The 26073-nt window shown below is 41.2% G+C and overlaps 1 protein-coding gene across 5 annotated transcripts in view; it reads right to left on the bottom strand.

Moving 5' to 3' along the window:
- Window positions 1–11650: 11650 nt before the first annotated feature.
- The window catches only part of LOC147421395 (uncharacterized), a 215291-nt gene continuing 200868 nt past the window's right edge, over window positions 11651–26073 (bottom strand). For 2 of the 5 annotated variants that reach the window (XM_086503334.1, XM_086503335.1), the window contains 2 exons: window positions 12244–12367; window positions 11651–12118 (listed from right to left, as the gene is read on the bottom strand). In XM_086503334.1, the coding sequence (XP_086359460.1) occupies window positions 11864–12118; window positions 12244–12367 (379 nt within the window). In that variant the 3' untranslated portion in view covers window positions 11651–11863. Of the gene's footprint in view, window positions 12119–12243; window positions 12384–14887; window positions 15614–26073 lie in introns of those variants that run through there. The other 3 variants (XM_086503337.1, XM_086503339.1, XM_086503338.1) reach the window with 3 other exon arrangements.

Here is a 26073-nt window from a genome sequence, read left to right as displayed (position 1 = left end):
CTCAGCCCTAATTAAATTCTGTTGATGCGAGTGCTCCATACCTTGGACGTAGCAAAACACAAAATAATTAAGCAACCTGCTATCTCGATGGCAGCCTTGAGTAATCGAATTCAGCGGGGAGAGAGAGAGTTCAACTGAATGTGTGTGTGCATGGTGGCTGGAATTAGGTAGGGAGTGTGGGGTGACGACTAAAGACAGAGAGAGAGTTAGCTGGAAGCAGTTTGGCCACTGCAATAGCAGAGAGCGGAGAGTTTGCATGCTACCTCTGGTGTAGTAGGCACCTCCAGCTATGAGAGAGAGAGAGAGAGAGAGAGAGAGAGAGAGAGAGAGAGAGAGAGAGAGAGAGAGAGAGAGAGAGAGAGAGAGGAGAGAGAGAGAGAGAGAGAGAGAGAGAGAGAGAGAGAGAGAGCAACGACTATCAGTGGTGAACTGTAGATAGGGGGGGGGGGGGGGGGGGGGGTGCATGGCAAGGCAATAAGAAATTGTGGACATCATTAGCTGATCGACAAGGGAGAGAGAGAGAAATGGAGAGGGAGTTGTGTGGCACAGAGTTGTCAGCTATAGTGATCTGGGGCGGGCTTGCATGGTGAGCGATAACTGAGAGAGAGTGGTAGAGCTGCGTGTGGTTGTGATCTTTATTCGACCAGAGAGAGTTATAGTTGGGCAATTCTCTTGTAGTTTGCATGTGCACACAAGTGGTGAGGGCTTTGGGGCCATTGCAAATATCAATGCTAACAAACTGATCCGACGTGTTGGGGTTGTCGCCCACCTTTCTTGCCGCTCTGTCAATGATACTTAGCTCTATCTCATGATACCCCTTCACAACACTCTTCCCCTGCTAGGTGGTCCTCGTGTGCTTCTCCCGAGTATAGCGCTCCCAGCAACCGTAGTTGACTCTTATGCTGCCTCACTTTGGTCTTGTGCCCGAACAAGAAGCATACACCCTAACGTTGTGTAAATGCAGCTATAGGAAAGGTAAAAACATTGCATGACATGCACAAGAGCAAAGATGTCATCACATGGAATGCATTGATAAGAGGCTCTGCTCGAGAGGGGCGACGTATTACTGCAACAGGAGGGCCTCCTTCTAGATGCAATCACGTATGTGTGTGCATGAAAGCTTGTGTTGCATTTAAAAAGTTCTAACAAGGGGAATGGGAGTTCGTAGAGCTCTAGGCAATGGTGTCTGTTGGCCTGGTGTCAGTTGTAGGATCGAATTACTCCTATTCTATTAAAATCTCTCTTCCACCTTCTTTTTCTTCTACAAATCCCAAACATAGCCTATTACACCCTCCTTTCGGTATTGTATATCTTCACCTAATTAATTTACTCTATAATTCTTAGAAATCATAACACGAACTACTTTAGACATAGATACTCTAATTTTCATACTGGTTCTAACCAATCAAGACAAAAAAAAGTTAATAGTGAGCATGTACAATCACAATTCAATCAATTAAAAGCATATTCAAGCAGAATAAAGACATAATTTAAAAAATGATCTACTTAGCTTTTGATTATCGATATCCTTAATCTTTGGAGCATAGCCTGGGCTCTGATACCACTGCTACAGACGGAAACACGGCTGCCCTGAAAAATACCTGGGACAACATGTTGCTAAGCATAAATGAAAAAATATGCATCCCTGACGCCTCACACAGTACATAATCCACGATGTACGCGAATAGATAGAGACAGAGAGCGGGATAGAGAGAAAGAGAGCGTGCATGCGCACCTCCTAGAGCAGAGTGCTACGCCAGCATGGCGAGAGAGAAGAGAAGAATACACAGACACTGGGTGCAATCTCCCCCCATGCAAGAGTAACCATTTCCCTCTTCCACGTATTTGATTTACAGGTTTCTTGAATGGTCAAATTGGTTACAAACTGACTGACCGATCATAAATGGCCAAAGCTCATAAAAGAGCACTTGAATAATAAAATGTACATGACATACATATCCATTCACATAGGCCAAGCTGGGTCTAGTCTTTTCCACCTGTCAGCCGCAATAAATAATAAAATGTCAATTCTATAACAGACACTCCCTATTCTATCCTTCAGTAGCTATGAGCTTTTCAAGATACTCACACAAGTTGAAAATCTGGCTCACAACTTCATGGAAAGTTGCGCCAAGGTTTTCTTGCATTTCTCCAGTATCTTCAGAAAGTCTAAAATTGGGTATGTCTTAGACACCTCTTAGTTGTGGTTACTCCTTTAAAGTACTCAAGTGAGTTATAAATTGAGTTTCCATTTAGATATAAGTGGTTGCAAAAGGACAACAATATTGAAAATCAAGATGTTGCTCTTGGTTTCATTGAGCCTCTTCACTGCACCAAGTATCAGTCATATGGACAGTTGGTCCACATAGGGAATGCCAATAAGGAAAACATGAGTGTTCTTACAAAGATACCACCACTTGTGTTTTCGAGGACAAAACCGCTTCTCCAAGGGGGAGTAATGTGAGGCCAAGGGCCAGGCCAAGGTCCAAGACGGACATGCGGTCAAGGGACGCCATAATGGATGGCTATGAGCTATTTATGGCACAATTGGGTGGAGAGTTGCATGGTCCAGTCCCCTTTGTTCTTACAAGGTGGCAAAGGTGCCCTTTAACAACTACATGGGCGCTATATTTGGACCCTATGGCCCAAGCGCAATAGGGTGCCCTTTGTATGGTTTTATGACCATAGCATGGTATGCTTTGATACAAGGGTGTTGATAATAGGTTTTAGAAGAAACCCACATTTTAATCTATGGCCTAAGGGCCATAGGATTCTCTTTATAGATATTTTTAAGACTCTACTAAATCCAAAAATATGCCTTTTTATGTAATTAGGACCATAAAAAAAGGATTTTTTATATGTTATACAAAGAGAGAGAATTATAGTCATAATATTGTAGAATGATTTAGATATGTACCACCCTATGGCTATAGGGACTATATGGGGTACCTTATAGAGAAAATGGAATCAATATATAGCCTTTGGACATAGGTGCGGTGTGTAAGACGGCCCACAGACCCTAAGTTCATTATTTGCAAAACAAAACTCACATTTCATGAGATTGAGACCACTTTGGGTGCATGCATTGTCCATGAAGAGGATGTATATGATTACATTTGCAATTCTACTATGGTAATTTGCACTCATAGATCAAACATTTAACACTACAATATCCTTGTCTTAAATAAATTGTGTAGTAAAATGAGATTATGCACGTCAAGTTGAAGATAAATGCAAGAAACATCAGTGTATGCCCCCGGGGAGTCCACTATGTAAAAATTGCATATAGCACATGCGAACAAGAGCTATTTCAATAATCCCTTACTTTTATATTTTCAAGTATTATATGTATTCCTTATGTATGCATTTTTGTAAAAAAAACTAGCTCTTATGTATGAAAATTTTCACTTTCTCAATTGAAAAACCCTTTATGTAAGTACATTTTTTTGTAAATGTACCTAATTATAAATCCTGTATTTTGTTCGCATGTGCTATCTTACAAATTTTCTAGTGGATGCCCCAGGTGTACGCCAAAAATGGCTCCATGAACCTAGGTTCAACAAGATTTTCTCTATTGCCAGAAATGTTGTTGTATGATACAGAAGATATCAAGCTAACAATCGGTGCAACATGCACAATTGATGAGATAACAAAGACAGTTGAAGAAAAAGATAATTGTATCTTTGCTCTCATTCAATGCACTTGAAAATCAATTACAATTTAACAAACTAAGCATAAAAGGACTTTAATCAATGTAACATGGCACCACAAATCCAATTCCCCTTAACATTATCACACGTCATGATTGGATGCAAGGCACAAGGTGAAACAATGTCCAATAGATTCATGCTAATATTCAAGGGTGCTTTTGCATCAAGCATTGCTTATATCATGATGTGATGGGTCACAAACCAATGTAACCTTAAAATTCTTGTGATACAAACCCCTAAGAATTGCAATGTATTCCACTCAAAATTTTCCACGGAGTGTCTCATATATCAATCTAACAATATAATTAGATAATTATTTTATTTCTTGCATGATTTTGTCTTGTACTAACACATTTAATTTTCAAAACAAATGTACATCAATGTTTGTGTGACTAACTAATTTCTTCTAAGTATTTGTTTTTTAGAAATAACATATGTTTGAACTCTTCCCCCTCCAGTATTGATTTCTAAATAGTCCAATCTTTTTTCACATTGCAGAGAGTAATGCACACAATCAACCAAATGAGTAACGACAAGGTATACTACTAGTATATAAAACAAACTACTTATTAATATGCTCTCCATGCATGCCCCCATATGTCTAATCAGTTTTGATATCTTTGATAGACATGTTGACCTATCCAAACAAAATATAGTTGCAGGGAAACAACCCAAAAAAGAGCCACAAGTCTACCCCTCCTCCAAACCAATCGTGTTTCCTTGCAACATACATTAAGGGATCCTCAAACTACATCAAAAAGTGATCAATCATGGACAAGTATGCAAACCAATGAATAGAAGATAAAACTATGGGCGTCAACAGAGCAAGTGATCAGTTTCATACACCATTAACATAATATATTAGACTATTGCAAGATTACTTATTCATATGCCAACAATTAAGCCCAACATATATGGGATATTAAATTTGGCTAATGTTGTTCAACTTAAAAACACCTATATTGCGCACGATGTGCACATCTTTGTTGAGCATTGTAATCACTATCAATAGGTGCCACCAATATCTTGAGCAACCTTGTTTCAAATCATGGTTATTCCTAAATGAAGAATGTATTTGGTAGAATACCTTTCTAATAAGACTTTTCTCAAAAACTTGGACAAGCATCGATGAAAGGCTATTGAGGTTGAAGCTACAAACTATGCTTTGATAGGAGAGTAGATCTATAAATGGGGTGAGGATCAACAACTTGCTTATGTGGAAGTGAAGAGTATCTTCCTATTCTATAAGAGTAAGCTCATGTGGGATTTGTCAGCAAACACTTTTTGGCCAACACACCTATGTGATCTATCATGATGGCTAGAATTTGGGGCCAATTGTGTTCTTTCATGCTGAAGAGTTTGCAAAACATTGTAATGCATGTCGAATGGTATGAATGCTTATAAAATTTGGCAATATTCTTTTATGACCTATGGTGGGAGCACGAGCTCTTGCTAGTTGGGATATTGACTTTGTAGGACCAACCCAACATCTCGCCTACAAGACTCAAGCTCAATATACCACAGTGGCAACCAATTACTTGATAAATGGAACGAGGCAAAAGACACATGTAAGAACAACTCTTGACAATAGATTTTTTTCGTATGAATAAAATTTCACTAGATATGGTCTTCCAATAGAGATAGTCAATGATTGAGGTAGTTCACTTTTTGAATGAAGAGATTGAACATTTATTGGGCGAGTTCGTGTTCATTCATAACAAGTCTGCAACAAGCTAATAGTCAGCAAAGCATACAAAAAAAAATATTGATGTCAATACTCACAAAGATAGCAAGTTCAGGGAGAGTAGCGTTGCTTACAAAACTGCACTAGACACAACTCCATTCAACTTAGTGTTTGGATATTTTTCATATGGAATTTCTCTTACCAACACTACAAGCTACACAAAAACATGAATGGATGGGTCATGACTTGTCAAACCATCTAGAAAATTTGGAAAAACAAGATGAGAAATTTCTTGTAGCTATTGATAATATCTACATGCACAAAATTGCAAACAAAAAATATACTTTGACTCAAAATCAATAACAAAAAAAATAAAAAAAGGGAATCTTGTACTTGAGTACTCTCTAAAGTAGCATATCCCTAGATTTGAAAAGGGGAATAGACTTTTTATCATTGAGAATGTCTCACCCAATTGAGCTATCAAATTAGCCACTATAGACGATAAAGTTTTGTCTAATTCGATAAGCTGATATCGATTATAAAAATATTATTTTCTACTCTCACCAACGATATGAAGAATTCATATAAACATCATTGTAGTAGGGATAACCTATCCACATTTGTTATATGTGCTACCGGATCCAGAGCTAGGAGAAAAGATGACACTACGAACACCACGAATTACAATGTACAAGGAAACTCCAAACTGGGATGCTAAACTCTCACTCTATAGACCTTGGAGGGATCTCAAATAGTCTCTTTTATTCCCATTGATTACCCTTAGGATAAGCAACTTATATCAATTACAACAACAAAGGAGTCACATAAGACAATCTTCACAAACAACCATGCACAGAACCAATCAAATATGGACCCTTTCTATGATAGTCGGTTGTTTATCACACTAAGTAGAGCTTGGTGGGTTTGCATAGTTGAGGATGTGGGTTGTGGTCACATTGTGATTTCTTTGGCACCCAATGGTATCGAGTCAATTTAACTAGAGCTTGGTGGGTTTGCATAGTTGAGGATGCGGGTTGTGGTCGCATTGTGATTTCTTTGGCACCCAATGGTATCGAGTCAATTTTAGTGGGCGGCAAGAGATTCGTTCTGACCTCCACTATGGGGGCTTGGTGGGTTGACAGAGACGCCGAAGCAAGTACGACAAGCAAAGTAGCTCCTTTTGGGATCCATATATTTTCCCTGCCTTCCTAGTAGTGTTGGGATTGTAGGAGCTTCTTAGGCACCCACCCTTGAGTGATGCTGGGTGGGTTGGTTTTCTTGTAAGGCCATAGCCTTGGACGAAGGGTTAGTGGAGATGTAGTTTCGGCTTGGTTTCCTTGAGTGGTTTCAATAGGCCGTGGAAAGGCGAGGTTGGGTTGCTGCATTGGTAATGGTTCTATTGGGGTAGATGCTTTAGCATCATGTTTTCCACTATAAAAAAGGGATAGTTCTTGATGGACGGTGAGTGGCGAGGGGTGGATGTTGAAGAGAATTCTAAGATAGGGGCCTCAATTGTTTGCAAGGGGACTGCAATAATGCCTTGGGTAGTTTGAAATGTAGCTTGATTGGAGTCCCATTCAATATTGTATTTGGTGGTGTGCATTTGAGCTTAGCCTAGTATACAAGTGTGAGCACATTGCATGGGTGGTGCTACATGGAAAATGCATGAGCATGTGACTGCTAGGCTATGAGATTAAGAGTGACTATCCGCATGGTTGTGAGTGGGGTGGTGGCAAAGATATGTAGTGAAGTTGCAGTGGATAGCGAGACAATTTGAGATGTTTAAAAGCTGCATAAGAGAGGACATTCCTGTCTGTACTAGAGTTAAGAAGTTCCATAAGATGATGATTTTTTTATGTTGAGGTTGATAAGAAAACAAGGATTATACTCACTTCCATTATTGCTTTTAGGAAATTTATGTGTTGATCTGACTTTTTCTTGTCGAGTCATTTTTGTGACCTCTTATTGGGCTTGTTTCTTCATCAAAACTTCCCTCTTGCTTTTGTTCTTGTTCACCTCAAAATATGTAAGTGTAGCACATGAGTTCCCACAAGTTCTCTTGGAGGAGTTTTATCTTTTTTAAAGAATTGCAAAATTACATGTACAAAAAGGGATTTAAAATAGAGGTTTGGAAAAGAATTACAAGTTTATGAAGGAAAATGGGTGATTTTATTCATGGTGAAGTGTGTGTAAAGGGATTTTAAAAATACCTCTTGAACACATATGATATAGGTACTTTTAGAAGGTGGCCCGAGGGATTCACTCTATATAGAAAATGGAATGTTGCTTGCGAGCGAACACTTTTAGAAAAAACCCTCTTTATAAAATGTATAGGTTAACTATGATCCCCCTATTTATGCTATCTTGATTTTCAATAAAAGAAAAATTATACCCGTTTTTTCTACGTAAAAATATAACAAAAAAATTTAAGCGTTTCTTTCACAATGACATAATTTCCAAGAAGAAACAAAACAATTATTTGAAAAATCATGTATAAACAAGAGTTCCTACTAGAGAAACAAAAAGGTGTTAGTGCAACTATAATCTCACAAGCTAGCTGCAGGATATGGATGCTACTCACTTGAGGAAACATTATTATGAAATACAATAGTTCCCTTTCTTTGCTCCCTCCCCCCCAAGTTTTATCCACCCTGTCTTTATTCTTAACTTTAGAGGGCTAATTATTGAGGGCCTACTCCTAGCGTATATGCTTATGTAGCCTTTGAACAAACCACCCCCCCCCCCCCCTGCGTTCCCCAGCGGCACTTACGTAGTATGGTAAGTTTCCCATAGTTGATTCCCTAGGGGTGGGAAGGTGGACTCCCAAGGAGGCTGGAGCTAGTCGGTGAGAGAAAGCATGGGTGATCCATTTCAAGGGAATTCATGCTCTCAAGGTAGGAATGAGAAATTCAATGGGAAGTCCTATATTAAGCCCATAGATTAGTACAAATGGTGTATAGTGTACCTACAAAGATTTGTAGGCATTTCGTAAGCCCACAAACACTAAGCAACTTAGTCACCCAAGTTTTTTGGTTGCGTTCCACTATTTTGTAAATGATGTACACAACACTTTGTTAGTGCTCTTCGCTTGCCCATTGCACAGAGGATGATGAGTGGTATGGCCACTAAAAATCTTGATTGACAACACAAAATACACAACGATGTGTTCTATAAAATATTTTCGATGGTATGTTCATTAGCCTTTGTGCTAGACATCACCTCATCCCATTTTGTAAGCTATTCCATGGCTATATTAGAAAATTCTCTTGAGTGTTTTGAGCTAGAAGGAGTGGTCCAGCAAAATCAATACCCCATTTAGCAATAGCATAATTGCTAATGATTAGTGTTAAGGGGTTTTAATTATAGGTGGTTGACACACACTCTCTTTTGCAGTCATCACATTGAGCCACATACTCAGTGGAGTCCATATGTAGAGTAGGCCACCATAATCTTGATTGCAAGCTTAACTTATTAATCACATCAACTGTCGAGAATTTACCAACTCCCATTTCTTTGTGACCATTTTTAAGAACTTCCAAATGGCACTTTTTGCGGAGCAGTCTAAGATTAGAATCAGGTTCGATTTGATAAAGTTGGTCCCCTGTTATTTGGTACTACTCAGACTCAACAATAGTTTTGCATTGTTTGAATTTTTATTGGTTTGTGTTGAGGGTATTTTCCTTGAGGTAATAGTAGATATGCATGCCATACTATGGCAATCCTCATGGGATGATATAGAGTGGAATGCTTGCAAAATGTCATGATTTCTCATGTGATATAGAGACATAAAAAAAGGAGCTACATCCTTTTCCATAGTTAGCCACCTTAGTCCCTTGAACTTCAAGAACCTAATCATCTCATCAGGAGATAGTGCTGACTACAAGAGAGCACAAGAGTACTGCGTAAAAGGTTATCCAGATAGGGTACCCTCTTCAAGGAAAAGTCATTTTCTTTGTAATATAGATGGATCACTATTAGTGCAAATGAACGGCTGGCTTGTACAAAGTCTAAGGCATGCTCTATGAAGTGTAAAGGAATACTAGTACTAGTAAGTAGAGTTACTACACTGTCGATCCACTTTGGGACCCATTCTATCAAGGAGTGAAGCATCAGAGAGATTGTCATTTACTCCTGATGGGTCCTCTCCCAAAGTAGGTTAGGAGAGGACCCTATAGGAAAGTTGGAAGAGATGATTTGACCATTGATGCTTGAAAGATTCCCCACTCACTGGAAAATTCCATTTTGTGTTGGTCTTGCGGTGTTATTGTCATTGATTAGAACTAGAGAAATCGTCTAGAAAAGTGTAGGCTTCCTTACCTACTACTCGTTTGAGTACATGGTTGGTGATGGGTAGAGGATAACTATCCTAGAATGTTGCATTCTACAGGCGCTCGAGGTTGACATAAACGTGAAGCTTGTCACCTTTCTTAGGAACAACCACAATCGGAGACACCCACTCTATATGCTCAATTTTGTGTAAAAACTCTATGCTTAGTAGCTTCTCTATTTCTTCCCCGATTCTTTAGCAAAAAAATTGTTACAAGTATGGGGATGTTTGTTTGTGTGGCCTAACATCCTCCTTGAGAGGGATAGAATGCTGGCAATCAACAGATCCATACCTTTTAAGGCCTTGTAAGATCATAACATCTATATACTCCTTGAGAGTGGAAACTAGCAAGGTTTATTCTTCCTCACTCATAGAAGTAGCTATCTACACCATTTTGGGTGGTTCATATGGTCTTGCTAGATTCACTTGCTTAGCATTCTTAGACCCATTGTAGGAGTCTCCTACTAATCCAACTAACTCTTTTTTAGGTTTTTCCAAGATAATATTTCTGTTGTGCACGATATAGCATTTGAAATGTGCCCATAAATTTGGGTTTTGTTCTCCTTCACTATTGCTCCTCTTTTAAAATCCATTTTCCATCCTTGATATACTCCATTCACTCCGCCTTGGTGGATTTATACTTTTCCTTTTTGAAAGTTTTTGTTTTCTTAGAAGAGGCGACATCCATTTTAGTCTTAGTCCAAAAGCTACACAAGGTTGTGATATTTACGTTGCACACATATGATGGCGCATAATTAAGTGCCATTTATCTTATTTCTTACACTTTTTTCAATACTAAGATTCATTCAGTACATGTTTTGGTTGTCTTGCCCTACACATCAATTGTTGAATGGCCCTTTCTTATTTCCCTCTTTCATAGTGCAAAGCAGATTTTGGATGTCCCTCCCTCATTGTCCTTTTTGAGTACAGTATCTCATCTTGCCATATGAGTACAAAGGCTCTACATGCTCAACTTAAAAAAACTTAAATGTAAAAAAGGAAACCACTTTGAAATGTGTTCTATGCAATATGTGGAAGATTCTTCCGTTACACATTATCAAACCTCAAGATTCTCTAAGCTATGAAACTTTTATTATATGGCTTTGGAATGAAATTAAATTTATTCACCCTTTCCTTGAAGACTTTGTTATAAAAATTGTAAATTACAAGCATAAGACAATGAATACTGCTAGATTTAGAAGTTAAGTTTAATTTGATATCTTTCTATGCTTGGATTTAGACCTTGTCTAGCATAAGCACCCATGCAAATATTTTTGACTCACCCTCCCTCACAAATGCACTCTCAAGATATCTCACCCCATATATAAGAGAGTCTATCTTCTCCTCTCTCAAAGCTCTTTTCACCTTCATATACCGTTGAAATTCTTACTATCATTCTTGCTACAACAAAAAAGATTCCTTTCCACTTGCCATTGAAAAAATTTGCAACCAAATTCAAGAGTTACATATATATGTATATAGTGCTTTGGCCAAATTTATGTTAGCAATTATGTATAAAGCATTTTATAGAGCTCATGATGGCTATCTGTAAAAAAAAGAGAAGGCATAGCGTCACAAATGACCATCCTTTTCATATGCTTGCAACTCTCTTTAGTTAATAAATGTTTCATTCTTTGTGATGGTTTCAGCAATGTCAAAAATAACATAAATTTACGGTTAATATCCCATGCCATAGTTAAAAATTTGATTATTTTGGAAATACTCAAAGATGATAAAACTCTTGGATGGCTACTCTAGCCTTGAGAGTTGCTTGAACAACCAAGATGTAACCATGGATGTTTGAGTCGTTCACCCACTCATCCCTTCTTCACAACAAAATGCAAAATTTTTCTAAGGTGCATCAGCTCCAATCATCCTACTCTTTACAAATACATACATTGGTTTGTTATTGATGGTCCAAGGTTTCCATTGGAAAACAATGCTGCAAATTGAAGAAATTGCGAATGATTCATGAAAATCACATGCAAACAAACGAATGATCCCAATTCCACATGAAAAAATAGGAAAATAAAACAATGCATTATATACGGATACAAAGCTGTAGACTTGCAGGCAATCTCTCATTGAGTTTTGGTCATATTTCTTTGATAGATGATAGATAGATAGGTAGCTGATGACTCTTCAAGCCAAAGCAGTAATGGTGGTAGGCTCTTCAAGCCGAAGATAGTCATACATGAGCCCCACTAAGCAGCTCTGTGTATTAGCTTGTGTCAGGTACAAACGATTCTCTCCAGCTCGAAGTAAGTGTGGGGCGATGTCCACCGACAGTAAGTGGTGTAGCCCATGGATGCCATGCCTTGCAATTGCATTGTCTCCTCCCAATCCCACCACCTCAAACACAGGTGTTGATGTGGTAGACCCATCATTCACTCTCACCTGCAGTGTAGGCTATCTTCTTTGCTTTGGGAAAACCTCTCTCTCTCTCTCTCTCTCTCTCTCTCTCACACACACACACACACACACACACACATTCATTCCAAAGCGCATTGTGAAAAACAAACCTGGAGATGAGCAGCATTTGCTGAAGCCAAAGCGATTTGTAGCCTGTAATTTCCTTCTTTCGGAGCTCCATCTAATTCGAAGACAATTGTCCAAGTAGTGGGCAGCAACGCCCCATCTTTGACTCTGAACCATAAGCTCTCTACTTAGCACAAGAACAAGACCAAGAATTTTTCTTCACTTCCAAGTTGACAGCTTTAAGTGATTGAAAAAATCCCCAAGGCAACGACTGTCAATCAATTGCCATGTAAAAAAGGAAACAAAATCGAGCAACAATACAATTTTATTTTTTTTGCACCAGCAAACAAACAGGAGGATAGATTCTTGCATATGCAAGGGTTTTTTTTAAAAAAGTGAATTACCCTTTGATTTCCATCACATGCGTCAGTTCTCTTGTTTCATTGTGGACTATGCGCGAAAAGTTTAATGGGAAAATTATCAAAATACGCCTGTAATTTGTGAAAATTCCCATAATACCCTTCAAATTTCAAAAAATCCCAACATACCCTTGCATCATTTTGGGATGGATTTGCTCCAATTTTTGCATAGTCTAATGTTTATGTCCATGGCGATCTATATTTTAGCGTCTTAGACAAAATTATTTACCAATGAACTCACAAATAGAGGCACCTGTGTTAAAAATAGATGAATGATGTCATCTGAAGAGTCCTCAATACCATCTAAAATCCTACTTCTATCATCTTCTATTGAGGAGAACCAATCCTTCTATGAAGAGTTGCAAAAAAAAAAAGCTTTTAGAGATGTTTGCGAGGTTAATTAGGGGTATTTTGGGAATTTTGGCAAAATTAAAGGGCATTTGGGAATTTGTGGCCTAATATAAGGGGTACAATGGGAAATTTTGAAATTTGTGGCGTATTTTGAGAATTTCCACAAATTACAAGGGTATTTTGGCAATATTCCCTAGTTTAATTGTGCATCATGTCTTTATGGATGCACCTTGTGCTTGATCATGTACATTTTGATTGAGCACCTTTTGGCGCTTCTTCAGACTTCACTACCCACATAAGGCGGCACTGGCATTTCTTATCTCAAGAAACTTTCGCATGGTTTGGAAGGTCATAGAACATGGAATGAAGGCCTTCCAAATTGCTTCCCATTCCACCTAGCCCATGGGGAAACAAAGGTATCTGGGGCACCCTAAGAGATTATCAAACAAGAATTCACACACGGCTAGTCTCTTTTGGAGAAGCCCATTTGACCGCTTTGAACCTGTTATCTTCTTTCTATCCATAGTGAGATTGCCAACTCCACTTTGTTGCATCAATTGAAGACCTATGCTGCAAGCCCTAAGAATTTTGGAGAGAAGTACCCTTGTCAAATTGAATTTGCCTATAACACTACTTCATCAAGAAATATTCTCTTCTGCACTCCAAAGACAAGATTTATGAAATAAAGCAATGTGTTCAATACTTGCCTATTGCTTATGTGAAAGCCAAATAGACTTGAGAGAAAGTCCAAAAGAGATGCAGACAAGGATCAACGATTGATTGCTTCAAGCTGATAAATGAAGCACTCTACAAACTTTAATTGCCTATTCCTTGTACAACTCACAGTCTGTTGACTGCTGACTCCACCGGTGATTGACATTCAGTCTGAAGTTGAGTAATCCAAAAAGATCTTAAGTCCGTGGGAAAATCCTTTTACAATATCATGCTACTTGGGAACCACTGCACAAAGGTATCTTGTAAAATTGGGAACAATCTTGCTCTGGGTGCTCAATGGATGAGACCAGATATAAAAAGTACTTGTATCAAGATGGGCTTATTGTTTCATGATTGTTGTTGGTTGATGGAGTTTCTCTCGTTTTTAATAGATGCTACTGTAAAAGCAGAAGCATTTGCATTTCATCTTAAATTTGCAACACAATATTTCCAACATTCAAGCAGATGCCATGCTGAATTCAGTATAAGGCAGAGGGGAGCACGCTGGAAGGTACTCATAACCATCAAGCATCCTTGGGAGGGGGGCCAATGATTGGCTGGTCAAATGGTCGCAGGGTGTACAATTTTCTAGTGGCTGAGTTGAAAGAAAATAATTGCATCCTTTGGTTCCAAGATCTTGAGTGCTGACTTGGCATGCATCCAATGGTTGCAAGTAGAAATTTGAAACTCGTGTAGATGTACAACTCACAATCATTTGCCCCCCTCCCAAGGATGCTTGATGGCTAAGAAAGGATCAACACTATCCTTTCCCTTAGAAAAATGCTCCCTTGCATCTCTTTCAAGGCTACTTGGCTTTCACATAAGCAATAGCAAGTCTTGAACATATTGCTATTTCGAAAATCTTGTCTTTGGTTGGTAGAATGAAAAATTTCATGATGAATAAGTAGTGTTATAGGCAAATTCAATCTGACGAGGGAATTTCTCTCCAAAATTCTTAGGGCTAGTAGCAATTATTTTTCCAAACTCAGCCACCAGAAACTTGCATACCCTGTGACCTCTGACCAGCCAATCATTAGCCCCCCTCCCAAGGAGCTTGATGGCCAGGAAAGGACCAGCACTGTCCTTTCCCTCTAACAAGTAGTGTCCTTTCCCTCTAACGCTCCCCTACGTGGCTCCAAACCTCCACCGGTAGCCATGGCAGGGTCACCTTTTTCTGGGGAAAGGACACTGCTAGTCCTTTCCCTCCTCCACAATCACCACGATAATTTCTAACATAACATTTGTATCTTTACCAAATACCCATCTACTACAAATTAGCGGTAGGTTCAAATAAACAAGACCCAATCCATGACAAAGAATGTGATTAGCATGTCCAAAGCATTTATGTCAAACAATTCAACCATCTACTTCTTTTAATGGTATATTAGCAATTATCCAGCGTCATGTAACCCGCAAGTCACAGGCAAGGCAGTGAAACAGAACAACATGACAAACTGAACTGAACAGCGGAATACTTGAACTTGATAGAGAATTGAACACTCGAGACAAGACTTAGTGGGGTGGAGTTCTAGATGCGCTGGCCCCTAAGGTAAGCACCCCTTGCGGTACTTCACAGATACAACTATGGACGAGGAGAGCCTCTCTTCAACTGCACAATCTGCCTCTGCAGAGGCTCAAAAGCCTGAAAATTCAACTGCTTTTATATCTTACCAAAAAAGTACCCAGCATGATGCATCCAACAATCACGTCACCACGTCCAAACCCCACAAATCACTCCAAGTGTCAGGCTCAGAGTTCGGTCCACTCTTCTGGTTCAGCTCCAGCTCGGCTCTTGCTATTCTCTTCCGGTCCATTCAGGTCATGCCATGTCATCTCGTTTGATATTCAACAACTGGAGTTGTGTTCTAGAAATGGAGGAAGGGCACGTTCCTATTACAATTATGTACTTTGAGGAGGATTCTGCCAACTCCTAGCCATTTTTATGATTGTGGACAAAGGACAAAATATATCGTCAAGTACCACCATTCACAGAACCAGACATGCTGATCATGCTTTCACAGACTTCTTCCACATATCACAAAAAAGATGCCATACATAATTCATGTTATGAAAAACCACATGAAAATACTTATGCTTGGTTGAGAGTCTCAACAAAAAGTGATGATGGGTCACTCTTGTACAGATTATGGACTAAAGGGATGCTTGGATTGAGATGTGCTGGCAAATAATGACATAGCATAGTATGGATGTGCTAATGTGACCTGATCAGACAGACACAGAGAGGGTTCACCCTACAGAAAGCTGAGACGGTCAGAGCTAGGAGATGCTCCCGAGCTTCAGGATATAGAGCTCTGAGACTCCATCACATACAGGTCCGGGAGATCCAAACTCACCACCACCAGGCAGCCTCGGAAAGATTTGCTCATATGCTGGCAGGCCGAACTGTGATTATAGACGCAACACTTACACCATACCCACCCACGTACCAGATCCTACACCCCCAGTTTGACATGGGATGGAGCTAGTGAACTTGATGCACTTCATAACTGTACTTCCCTTAGCATATAGATGTGCACCCATACCCACTAGAGATAGAGCTCCATCCCCCCTCATACACCATGTATCTTGTATCCTAGCCTCCCATGAATCACCCCCTACCACATAGGACTACATTTTGTTACTTTGTACTTTTGTCCTTTCCCAATAAATGGAGGACACACACATGTATATTTGATTGTCTCATAGGCCAACTTCAGCCTCTAATAGACATAAAAAGATCTCTCTCTCTCTCTCTCTCTCTCTCTCTCTCTCTCTCTGCAATGAGGACCTGATGATGATGAGGATATAGGTTTGGCTTACATACCTACCCACTCTAGGTACCCTCATTTATTTTTATCTTTTATGCTCCCCTGACATTCTACTAGAGTCACACATGGTTGTAACCTTTTGGTCATTTTGGCCTTTTGAAGACGTTAATATAACATTTCATTTCATTTTATATCTCTCTCTCTCTCTCTCTCTCTCTCTCTCTCTCTCTCTCTCTCTCACACACACACACACACACACACACACACACACACTTTCTTTTGTAAATCTTGATTTAATTTACAACTGGGAAACCTCAAAGCAAGGAAAACCCACAATAAAGGAGAGGTACAAAAGACGGAGCATTGTGAGGCCCCGAGAACTAGAAACAATTAAAGAAAATCCTATAAGCTTCAAGAGAGATATCTCCCACATCATAAGCAAAGTGTAGTGCTTGTCCAAGCGAAAACTTGAAGGGAAAGGGTCATTTTCCAGTGCATGAAACATATGAGAGTTACGTTGGTGCCATTTGGTCTACATAACTCAAAATCTGGCCCTACTGAAGAAGACATCAAACAAAGATTGTGGCGGTTGGAGGACTCCAAAAATCCCAACTCGTCTGTGAAAGATTCCGGATGGGAAACGAAGGCGTAGAGCAGAGGACACTTGCCTGATGAAAGCCTTGGAGCAGTAGCAATCCCAAAGTAAATGCGTAACAGACTCATCAGTTCCATGACACGGACACAACGAGAGGAGGCAATGCGTGGTACATGCAACACAGTACCAACTGGTAGAGCACCCACCATACATCGCCATCAGAAAATACGCTCTTTGAGAGGTAGGCGATTCTCCAAATGCGAGACAACGTTTTTTGCCACCACAACTGAGACTTGGAGAGTGACAGCTTCAAAAGAGATGTCTCCCGGCCTTCACACGACTGGAGGTTCTCATCTCAGTCCGGGCCTGCTCAGAGACTGTTCCATCCCTTTTCTTCGAGTTACAGGGTGAGGGACGCTTACAGCGAGTTGCAGTAGAGGCCCCGTAGGTGGCAGAGTGCTGTTTTCAGAGCATCTCAGTGGTGGGTATCTGTGGGAGGACTTGTGTCATCGATCCTGACCCAGCAACTCTTGAGACTGGACACTGGAGACTGTGGGCTTGGGAGTGCTGTCCACTGGCACGAGTACAGTGGGATCCTGGAGAGTGGCTTTGGAGGGACCCTTTCTCTTCTGCACATCACCCAGGTGTCCAGTTCTTTCAGTACACTGTTCGACTGGGACGTCACATACTAGCAGCACAGAGAGAGGCCCGCCTGCTACAACACCTCATTGGCAGGAGGAGGGTCTCACAGCTGAGTTCTTGGAAGCCTTCTGGGAGAGGTTGTGGGACTCTAGACAGCCGAGGCGAGTCACCTTGTTTCAGTGGCTGGTCGCACACAGAGCTACAGCAGTTGGGAGCTGGCTAGTGCATAGTGGTCTCTCGGCCGCATGTGCAGCTTGTGACCATCTTGTGGAGAGTCAACGTCACTGTCTTTGGGACTATCCTTTGGCACAACAGGTATGGCTTCGTGTTCTTCGGCCAATGCCTGCTCTTTCCACGGCTCGACAGTACACTTGGGGAGCAGTGGCTTGGTCCACCCTCACGGCCCGGCACTTTAGTTTGAGCTATCTTCCACCAGCAGGATGATAGTGATGCAGGAGGGGCGACCTACACTCCAGCCTGTCATAGAGCTTACTCCACAGGAGTGGTGCACTGAGAGAGAGGAGTGTTGGGAGCTCATCAGTGGCCTGACACTGGTTCATCTGGCAGGCCCGTTGCTTCCGCATCTTTGAGACTCACCCTGTGCCACCAGCAGAGACTGTTCGCGATCTTTGGCTAGAGCTGATCCACACTCTCAGAGGACAGCTCGAGAGACTACAGGGCAGCTCCGACCGCATGCGGAAGCGCAGAGAGGCTTTCCTTCGACTTTGGCATCCGGGGTCTTTCTACACCATGGTCCAGGGTGTACTCCGATGGCACTACCAACTACCTGTGTGGCTTTTCCCTCCTCCCATTTCTTGATTTAGCCTCATTGTACATATGATGGTTTTTCATTGGGAGAGTCTCCCCATCATGGTTGTTGTAGCCCTCTTTTGAAGAGGTGGTTGAGCCCTATGGGCAATTTCATTAACTAATAGAAGGATCCTTTTCTCGGAAAAAAAAAAAAAGAGATGTCTCCCACATCATAAGAAAAGTGTAATGCTTGTCCAAGCGAAAACTTGAAGAGAAAGGGTCAATTTCCAGTGTATGAAACATTTGAGAGTTACATTGGTGCCGTATGGTCCACATAACCCAAAATCTGACCCAGCTGAAAATGGAGACTCCGACGGTTGGAAGACTCCAAAAATCCAGAACCCTCTGTGAAAGATTCCGGATGGGAAACGAAGGCGCAGAGTAGAGGACACTTGCTTGATGAAAGCACGGGAGCATCAGCAATCCCAATGTAAATGCGCAACAGATTCATCAGCTCCATGACATGGACACAACGAGAGGCGGCAATGCGTCGTACATGCAACACAGTATTAACTGGTAGAGCACCCACCATGCATCGCCATCAGAAAATGTGCTCTTTGAGAGGTAGGTGATTCTTCCAAATGCGAGATATCATTCTTTGCCACCACAACTGAGACATGGAGAGTGACCACAACTGATTTCCATGAGACACAATCTATGCATCAGATTGCAGCAAAGCATAAATTGATCCATTCGATATACAGTCCATCCTAGTATGGGCAAGTTGCCAATCGGAAAGCCAAGTGTCCCCAAGTAGTGGAGGCACTGGAGAAACATCGGCAAGTAATTGCTGAATGTGCTGCCACAAATGCCGATAACGAGGTCCTAGCTAATAACGAAGAGCGGCAGCAGGAAAGGAAAGAATCTGTCTTGAGTCATCCACCACTTGATCAACTTGGCAGATCCCTTTTTGCAAAAGGAAGTATTGTCAAAAAGAGCGTTGAAGCAGAGTAAGAGAAATGATTTACTCCAATGGATGCTCTCTAACCAAAGTGAGTTACCTTGAGGGGATTGGCGACCATGCCAGGATAAGTATGAAGTAACAACCTTCCAATAGGCAATAAGAGATGAAGAGAAGGGACATCCCGAAATATGGCCGTCAAGCTGTTCAAAGATGACATCCCAATACGATGGGTGCCAATGACCAAAAGAAGGCGAGAAAATACCGTCGCATAAATGTGAAACCATGATCGTCCAAAACTGTTGCCAATTCAGCAAAACAGGCAAGAGCATAGCTTTCCGGGCCAACACATGCTGACGTAAATCTAAAATGTTAATCCCTTCCAATCGTTTAGGTGTGCATAACTTATCCATGGATAAAATTCGCAACCCCTTCTTGTGGGAGGATATGCGCCAGAAATGCTCCAACATACAAGACATAAGAGACCCAAGGCACCGCTGAGACCAACATAAGAGCGGCAAATAGAATTGCACATAAGCCATCATAATGCATTGGACTATTCTGAGACACACATGCAATGGCCACGTTGATAGTTTCCAATAGTTGAGCTTTAAATGCAATCTTTGGGGTACCGAGTTGAGTTTCTGTGCCGCGGACACATTCTAGCCAATCAGGTATCCCATGTGGCGTACTATGGCCTGAGGGGGAACAATCTCCCTTGGCCATAAAGGCTTGTGCCAATCAAATTCCTTCAAAGGCAGCAACTTGGATTTACAAAAATTAACATGCAGTCTAGTTGCCAAACCAAATAAATGCAGACATGCTTAATTTGCTGTACATCCTCCTTAGCGTTTCTGGGCATGAAAAGGGAGTCATCAGTATAGGCTTGTCCTATAAATTGCTTCCCAGAAGATAGAGCCATACCATGCAAACCGCTAGAGGAAGTGAGGGCCTCAAGATGTAACAGCAAGGGGTGCGAAGCAAATTGCAATTGCATAAAGCCAAGCACTAAGAGGACAGCCTTGTCTGATTGAACGCCCTGGAGCCCAAGCAGTTGTGAGAGAATCACCCAGCAAACCCTTAGAAGTGCTCTGAGCATACAGAAGAAAGACCACTTGAGAGATTTTCGGTCCAAAACCTAGCCTCTACATTGTTTCTGCAATATAATCCCAAAACACGGTATCAAAGGCCTTTTCAATGTCAACTGTCACAAACTGATGACGTGATAGCCTTGACGACGTGGCAGTACGGACAGACTGATGACGTGGACAGCTGTACGGACGATCGTAAATTGCGCTGACATGTTAACGTGGCAGGCTGTACGGATTTCCGCGAATCACGCTGGTTACTTTTGGGCCAATAGCTTTTGAGTTAGAAGCTTTTCATGTAAAATTGCTTTTGAGTTTGATGGCCAAGGGCCTTCAGATAAGAACCCAAGGCCCCTCTTTTCCTCAGTGTGCCAATACCTCTAGGCACGGAACTACGCCGAGCCGTGTCGAGTCTCTAATTTAAAAGTGTGATAAAATTGTGAAGTATTTTAAGTGATTCTCTCGTGTGTCGTGCCTGATTTCCGACTTGGGGTGTCCAAGTTTGTAACAGTGGTATCAGAGCTTGATGTGTGTGCTTTCCTCAAAGCAACCGGTCCTCCAAAGTTTATTGGAAATTCTATTAAAGAATCTTCGTGTGCAGACCCCAGACTTATTAGCCACTCCCACCCTTACTTCATCGTGCATCGAGCGCGCTCCCCTCTTCATCGCTCTGTCTTACAGGGCATAAGCCATAAAGAACCCCAAATTACACATGGATTCAAGTGACGAATCCCGCAAGAATCAAACGAACCCACCCGACAATTCAGGATCGGGTGAAAGTACGAGAAATTCAAATGGGCAATCGGAACAAGAGTACAGGCCTCCACGGTCTACGGAGTATGAATGAATGGAGATGCAACGTCAACAGTAAGTTGATGCTTCTGCCAAGTAGATGCTACAGTATTCAAAGGATCCCCGATATGCAAAATTTTTGACCCAATACCCGATTGATGAGGTGCATTCCTGATGGCGTACGGCCACTGATTCACCATTGAAATCCGCATTGAAGAAACTATCTGCCCCGTGAATGCACACTGAAGATGAGCTTTTGATGATGTGATCGAACGACGAGTTAACCAAATATTGATGACCATGAAGCCTCTAAAGAGACGTAGCAAGGGAACACATTATCCTGGTTATTTGGGTCGACGGTCTTCATTTGCAAATGCATGAAAAGCAAAAAAGTGTGTACGCTTTGAGGGTGTGTCCAATTCGTCCTCACCCTCTTCTGACAGTTCCGACAACTCCTCCTCTTCTCATTCCAATGATGAGGACAGAAAGGACAAGAAGCGACGGAAGAACCAAAGACACGGAAAGAACAAGAAGAAGGCTAAGTTAAGCAGATCTCATCGTAGATCTCGGAAATTTTCTGACAGTTTTGAGGAGGATTCATCCTCGTCTGAGAGTTCGGACTTTGATGGCCAGATGTTTTATTCTAAGAAGAAGTACTTTTATAGAGCCAATCAATACAACTTTCTAGAAGATAAGAGAAAGAAGACCAAAGAATTCAAGGAGGGCGGGCGGGCGGGCAAGGGATAAAATTTGTTACCTTTTTAGGTTTTCGAGATGCACACAATGCCCTCGCTTTTATTCAACAATTTGACATAGATTTTTTAGGAGGACGCTATTCAGAGCACTCCAAGATTAGAAGGGTAGCATCCTACTTGAAAGGAAATGCACGGACATGGTGGTCCACTCTTCTGGTACAAAAAGAAGCACCGACAAAGTGGCTTAAGTTCAAGAGACTTTTGATTTCCTCGTGGCTCACTCAAGAGTAAGAACGTGACGTGATTACCGCCAGGAATCATCTTCCGATGGTAAAGGCATATACTCTGGATACTTATTGCGAGAGATTTTGGGATGTTTTTCTACGTGCTTTAAAATCCTTCAAAAAGATCAGTTTTAAGCAGCAAATCGAGCGATTTTGCTGTGGATTTCCCAAAGAGATACGAGATTACTGCTTGTTGTACGAATCTGAGTCTATGCAGCAGTTGATCGGACATGCTAAGCAAGGGTTTGCTATGCATTCAAGTAGCTTGACTTATCCAACAGATCAACCTTCGACAAGTGATCACAGAAGAAGAAAAAACAAAGATACACGTCCTCGACTGACAGAGGAACGGAAAGACAAATATCTCAAAACGGGGAAGTGTTTCGATTGTGGGGAACAAGGACATATATTTGCACGGTGCCCCAAAAAGGCACAAGAATGAGAACCACCGGCAGACTAAAATAGAACTGGGCGAGGAGATACTCGCTCCAGAACAAATACTGGATAGAAAATTGAAAAAGATACTGATGTGTTGACAGTGTTTTTGCTTTATGACTTTATAAACAATAATTTTGAAATAGGAATTCTCGAAGATGACTTTGATTTGTGTATGAAATTAATGTTTTCTGGAAGATCCTGCTATTTGTGTACAGATAACAAGTGAAATGGAGAATGAGATGATCACGAATTGGGAGCAATGACAGCTCCAGAATGAACCTGATCGCGATTCGAGATAATAATCATGAATTTTGAATGATGATTGATGATGAATGATTGAATGAAATTGTGGTGAGCGAATCAAGAGTTCCTGAGGGATGAGATGGCTACACAGCGATAAGATGACTAGAATTGAACGATTGAAACACTATATTCAATATGAACTCAGTGTCTAATTGAAAAATTGGAATACCCCAAAATGATTACTCACACATGTGATTGTGTTTGAATGCAGGATAGAAAGATGGAATGACTCACAAAAATGACTACAGCATTTCAGTCTTGAGAAATCTATGGACATGATCGCAATAAGAATTAGTTAATCTGATCTAACATCGATGAGGTTCGGTGTGAATCTAGATGCGATTGCTACATATGTTGCCAGGAATCATAGTCCTAGATCTGGATGGATTTTATGTGATGTGATTTGAATATGATATGAGAAGTGACTGTTGTCTTTGTACAAGTGCTGGATTTGCGTCGTCTAGTGTGTCGGTACTTAGAGTCAGTGCCTACTGAACTGGTTTATGGCTTATGTCTGATTTTGCAGGCATAATCGAGGGCGACTACAATTCTTTCAAGAGGGGGGTATGTCACAAACTGATGACGTGACAGTCCTGACGACGTGGCAGTACGGATGGACTGATGACGCGAACACCTGTACAGACGGCCGTAAATTGGGCTGCCATGCTGACGTGGCAACAGTACGAATTTCCGTGTTTTGCATTGTGCCACATGGCAGACTGTACGGATTTTCGCAAATCATGCTCATTGCTTTTGGGCCAGTAGCTTTTGAGTTAGAAGTTTTTCAGGTGAAATTGCTTTTGAGTTTGATGGCCAAGGGCCTTCAAATAAGAACCCAAGGCCCCTCTATTCCTCAGAGTGTGCTGACAAGCAACTGAGCAGAGAGGGCCCGCGGGAGTTGTAACTTTGCTCAAGCATTAATATAAAACTAAATACCAAAAGGGGCGCCAAATTTTGGGGCCAATACCTCTGGGCACGGAACTACGACGGGCCGTATCGAGTCTCTAATTTAAATGTGTGATAAAATTCTGAAGTATTTTAAGTGATTCTATCTTGTGTCGTGCCCGATTTCTGACTTGGGGTGTCCAAGTCTGTAGCATCAACTTGCATGACCAATATATAGTGTATTTTGCATATTCCATGCCAATCATGACATTTGCCAGATTCTCAGTAATGTGCCGTCGAGGTATGAAACCGTACTGGGATCGATAAAGTCCTTCATGCAGGTAATCTTTAATACGGTTGACTTATCATTTTGGCCATCAATTTGTAAACCACCGGCATAAGAGTGATGGACCGCCAGTGAGAAAACTAGTCACAAAAAGCATGCTTTGGCAATAACTTGAGCAGCCCTTCCTTCCAAGAAAGGTGGACATCCTCCTTGTCTCAAGCCGTATTCATTATTACCAGTAATGGTTGCTTAAGGTGATCTCAAAAGGACGCGAAGAAATCAACAGTAAGTCCGTCCTAGCCAGGAGATTTTCATCTACCCAAGTCCTGCAAACTTGCATGCAACTCTGCCTCAGTGAACGCAACTTCCAAACTTTATGCTTGTTGTACAAAAATGATACGAGCAACATGCAACAAAAAAAAGATTGCGTGCCTCTCTGGCTTCTTGGGTAAGAGGGGACGGGGCTTCAAAAATCTTCCCAAAGCGAGCAACCAAAGCATCTGCCAGTTGCTGTGGGGAAGATGTCTAGGGGAATTTTGACTTTTTTGATGTCCTGAGATTGACGAGAATGATGCAAATGCTTGAAGAATTGTTTGGAGGTACAACCTTTATCAACAAGAGCATGTTGCCTTGCACGAATCTGCCACTTAACCAATTTTTCTCATCATTATTCCGTATAGTAGTGCGGGCTAAAATCAATGTATTAAGTTCAGCCTCCGAAAGCGAGAAGGAATTAGCCATATGCATTAATCGTTGACAAGTATCCCTTGCCTGCTGAACATTGCCCCACAACTGAGACATAGTGCTTGCCATAATCAATAACCACACATTGGACACTCATAACAAAGCAGAACCACGCAGCATCCATATCTATATGCATTATATCCATAATCATGCTACAAAAAACTTCATGCGTCAGATACGCATTCTTCACATGCAAAAGCCGTTAAGAAGCGATATCTAGAGATGGGCCAAAATGTATAGTCAAATATACAGGAGCATGATCCGAAAGACATAAAGTATAGCCAATCCTCATATCCCACACAAAGGCATCATATTGGTGCCTATGAAAGAGATACGAACGGTCAAGGCGAGCATGGTAAGAGGAACGAACATTGTGCTGGAAAGTGAATCCGAGAGTGTCCATCATGTAAAAGCGGCCACAAGTCCAATACATTACAGGAACGCAATTCAAGGCGATGCCATACCCAATCAAGCTTATGCTTAGCAGATACATTCCATCCAATTGGGTATCCCAAATGAGGCACCAGTGTGAGAGGAAACAATCTCACCTAGCCATAATAACTTGTGCCATTCATGAGCATTGAGAGGGATCAACCTCGATTTGCGAAAGTCAACTTTCAGCCCAACCGCCAATCTAAAGAGATGGAGAACATGCATAATATGATGTACATCATCACAATGATTCCGAGGTGTGAATAGTGAATCATCCGCATAAGCTTGACCATTAAAATGCTTTCCAGATGGCAGTGTTAGGCCATGCAAGTCTCCAGTTGAGATTAAGGACTCTAAATGCATAAATAAAGGATGAGAAGCAATAGCATAAAGCAAAGCACTGAGAGGACATCCTTGTCTGACAGAACGACCTAGAGACCAAGGATCAATAATGTATCCATCAAGCAAACCAGCGGATGTGCTATGAGCATATAAGAAATACACCACTTGCGCAAGTTTAGGCCCAAATCCAAGCTTTTGCATTACCTTAGCGATGTAGTCCCAAAGGACCGAGTCAAAAGCTTTTTCTATGTCGACCTGCATGACTAGCGTATCCTGCTTGGTGTACTTTGCATATTCCATACCAAGAATGACATTTGCCAGATTATCAGTAATTTAGCGTCATGGAATAAAACCATATTGAGATTGATGTATGCCTGAATGCAGG

The sequence above is a fragment of the Adiantum capillus-veneris genome, chromosome 27, assembly GCF_014529385.1.
Source record: "Adiantum capillus-veneris isolate H3 chromosome 27, ASM1452938v2, whole genome shotgun sequence".
Lineage (NCBI taxonomy): Eukaryota > Viridiplantae > Streptophyta > Polypodiopsida > Polypodiales > Pteridaceae > Adiantum > Adiantum capillus-veneris.
This window is presented reverse-complemented; position numbering and strand designations above follow the sequence as displayed.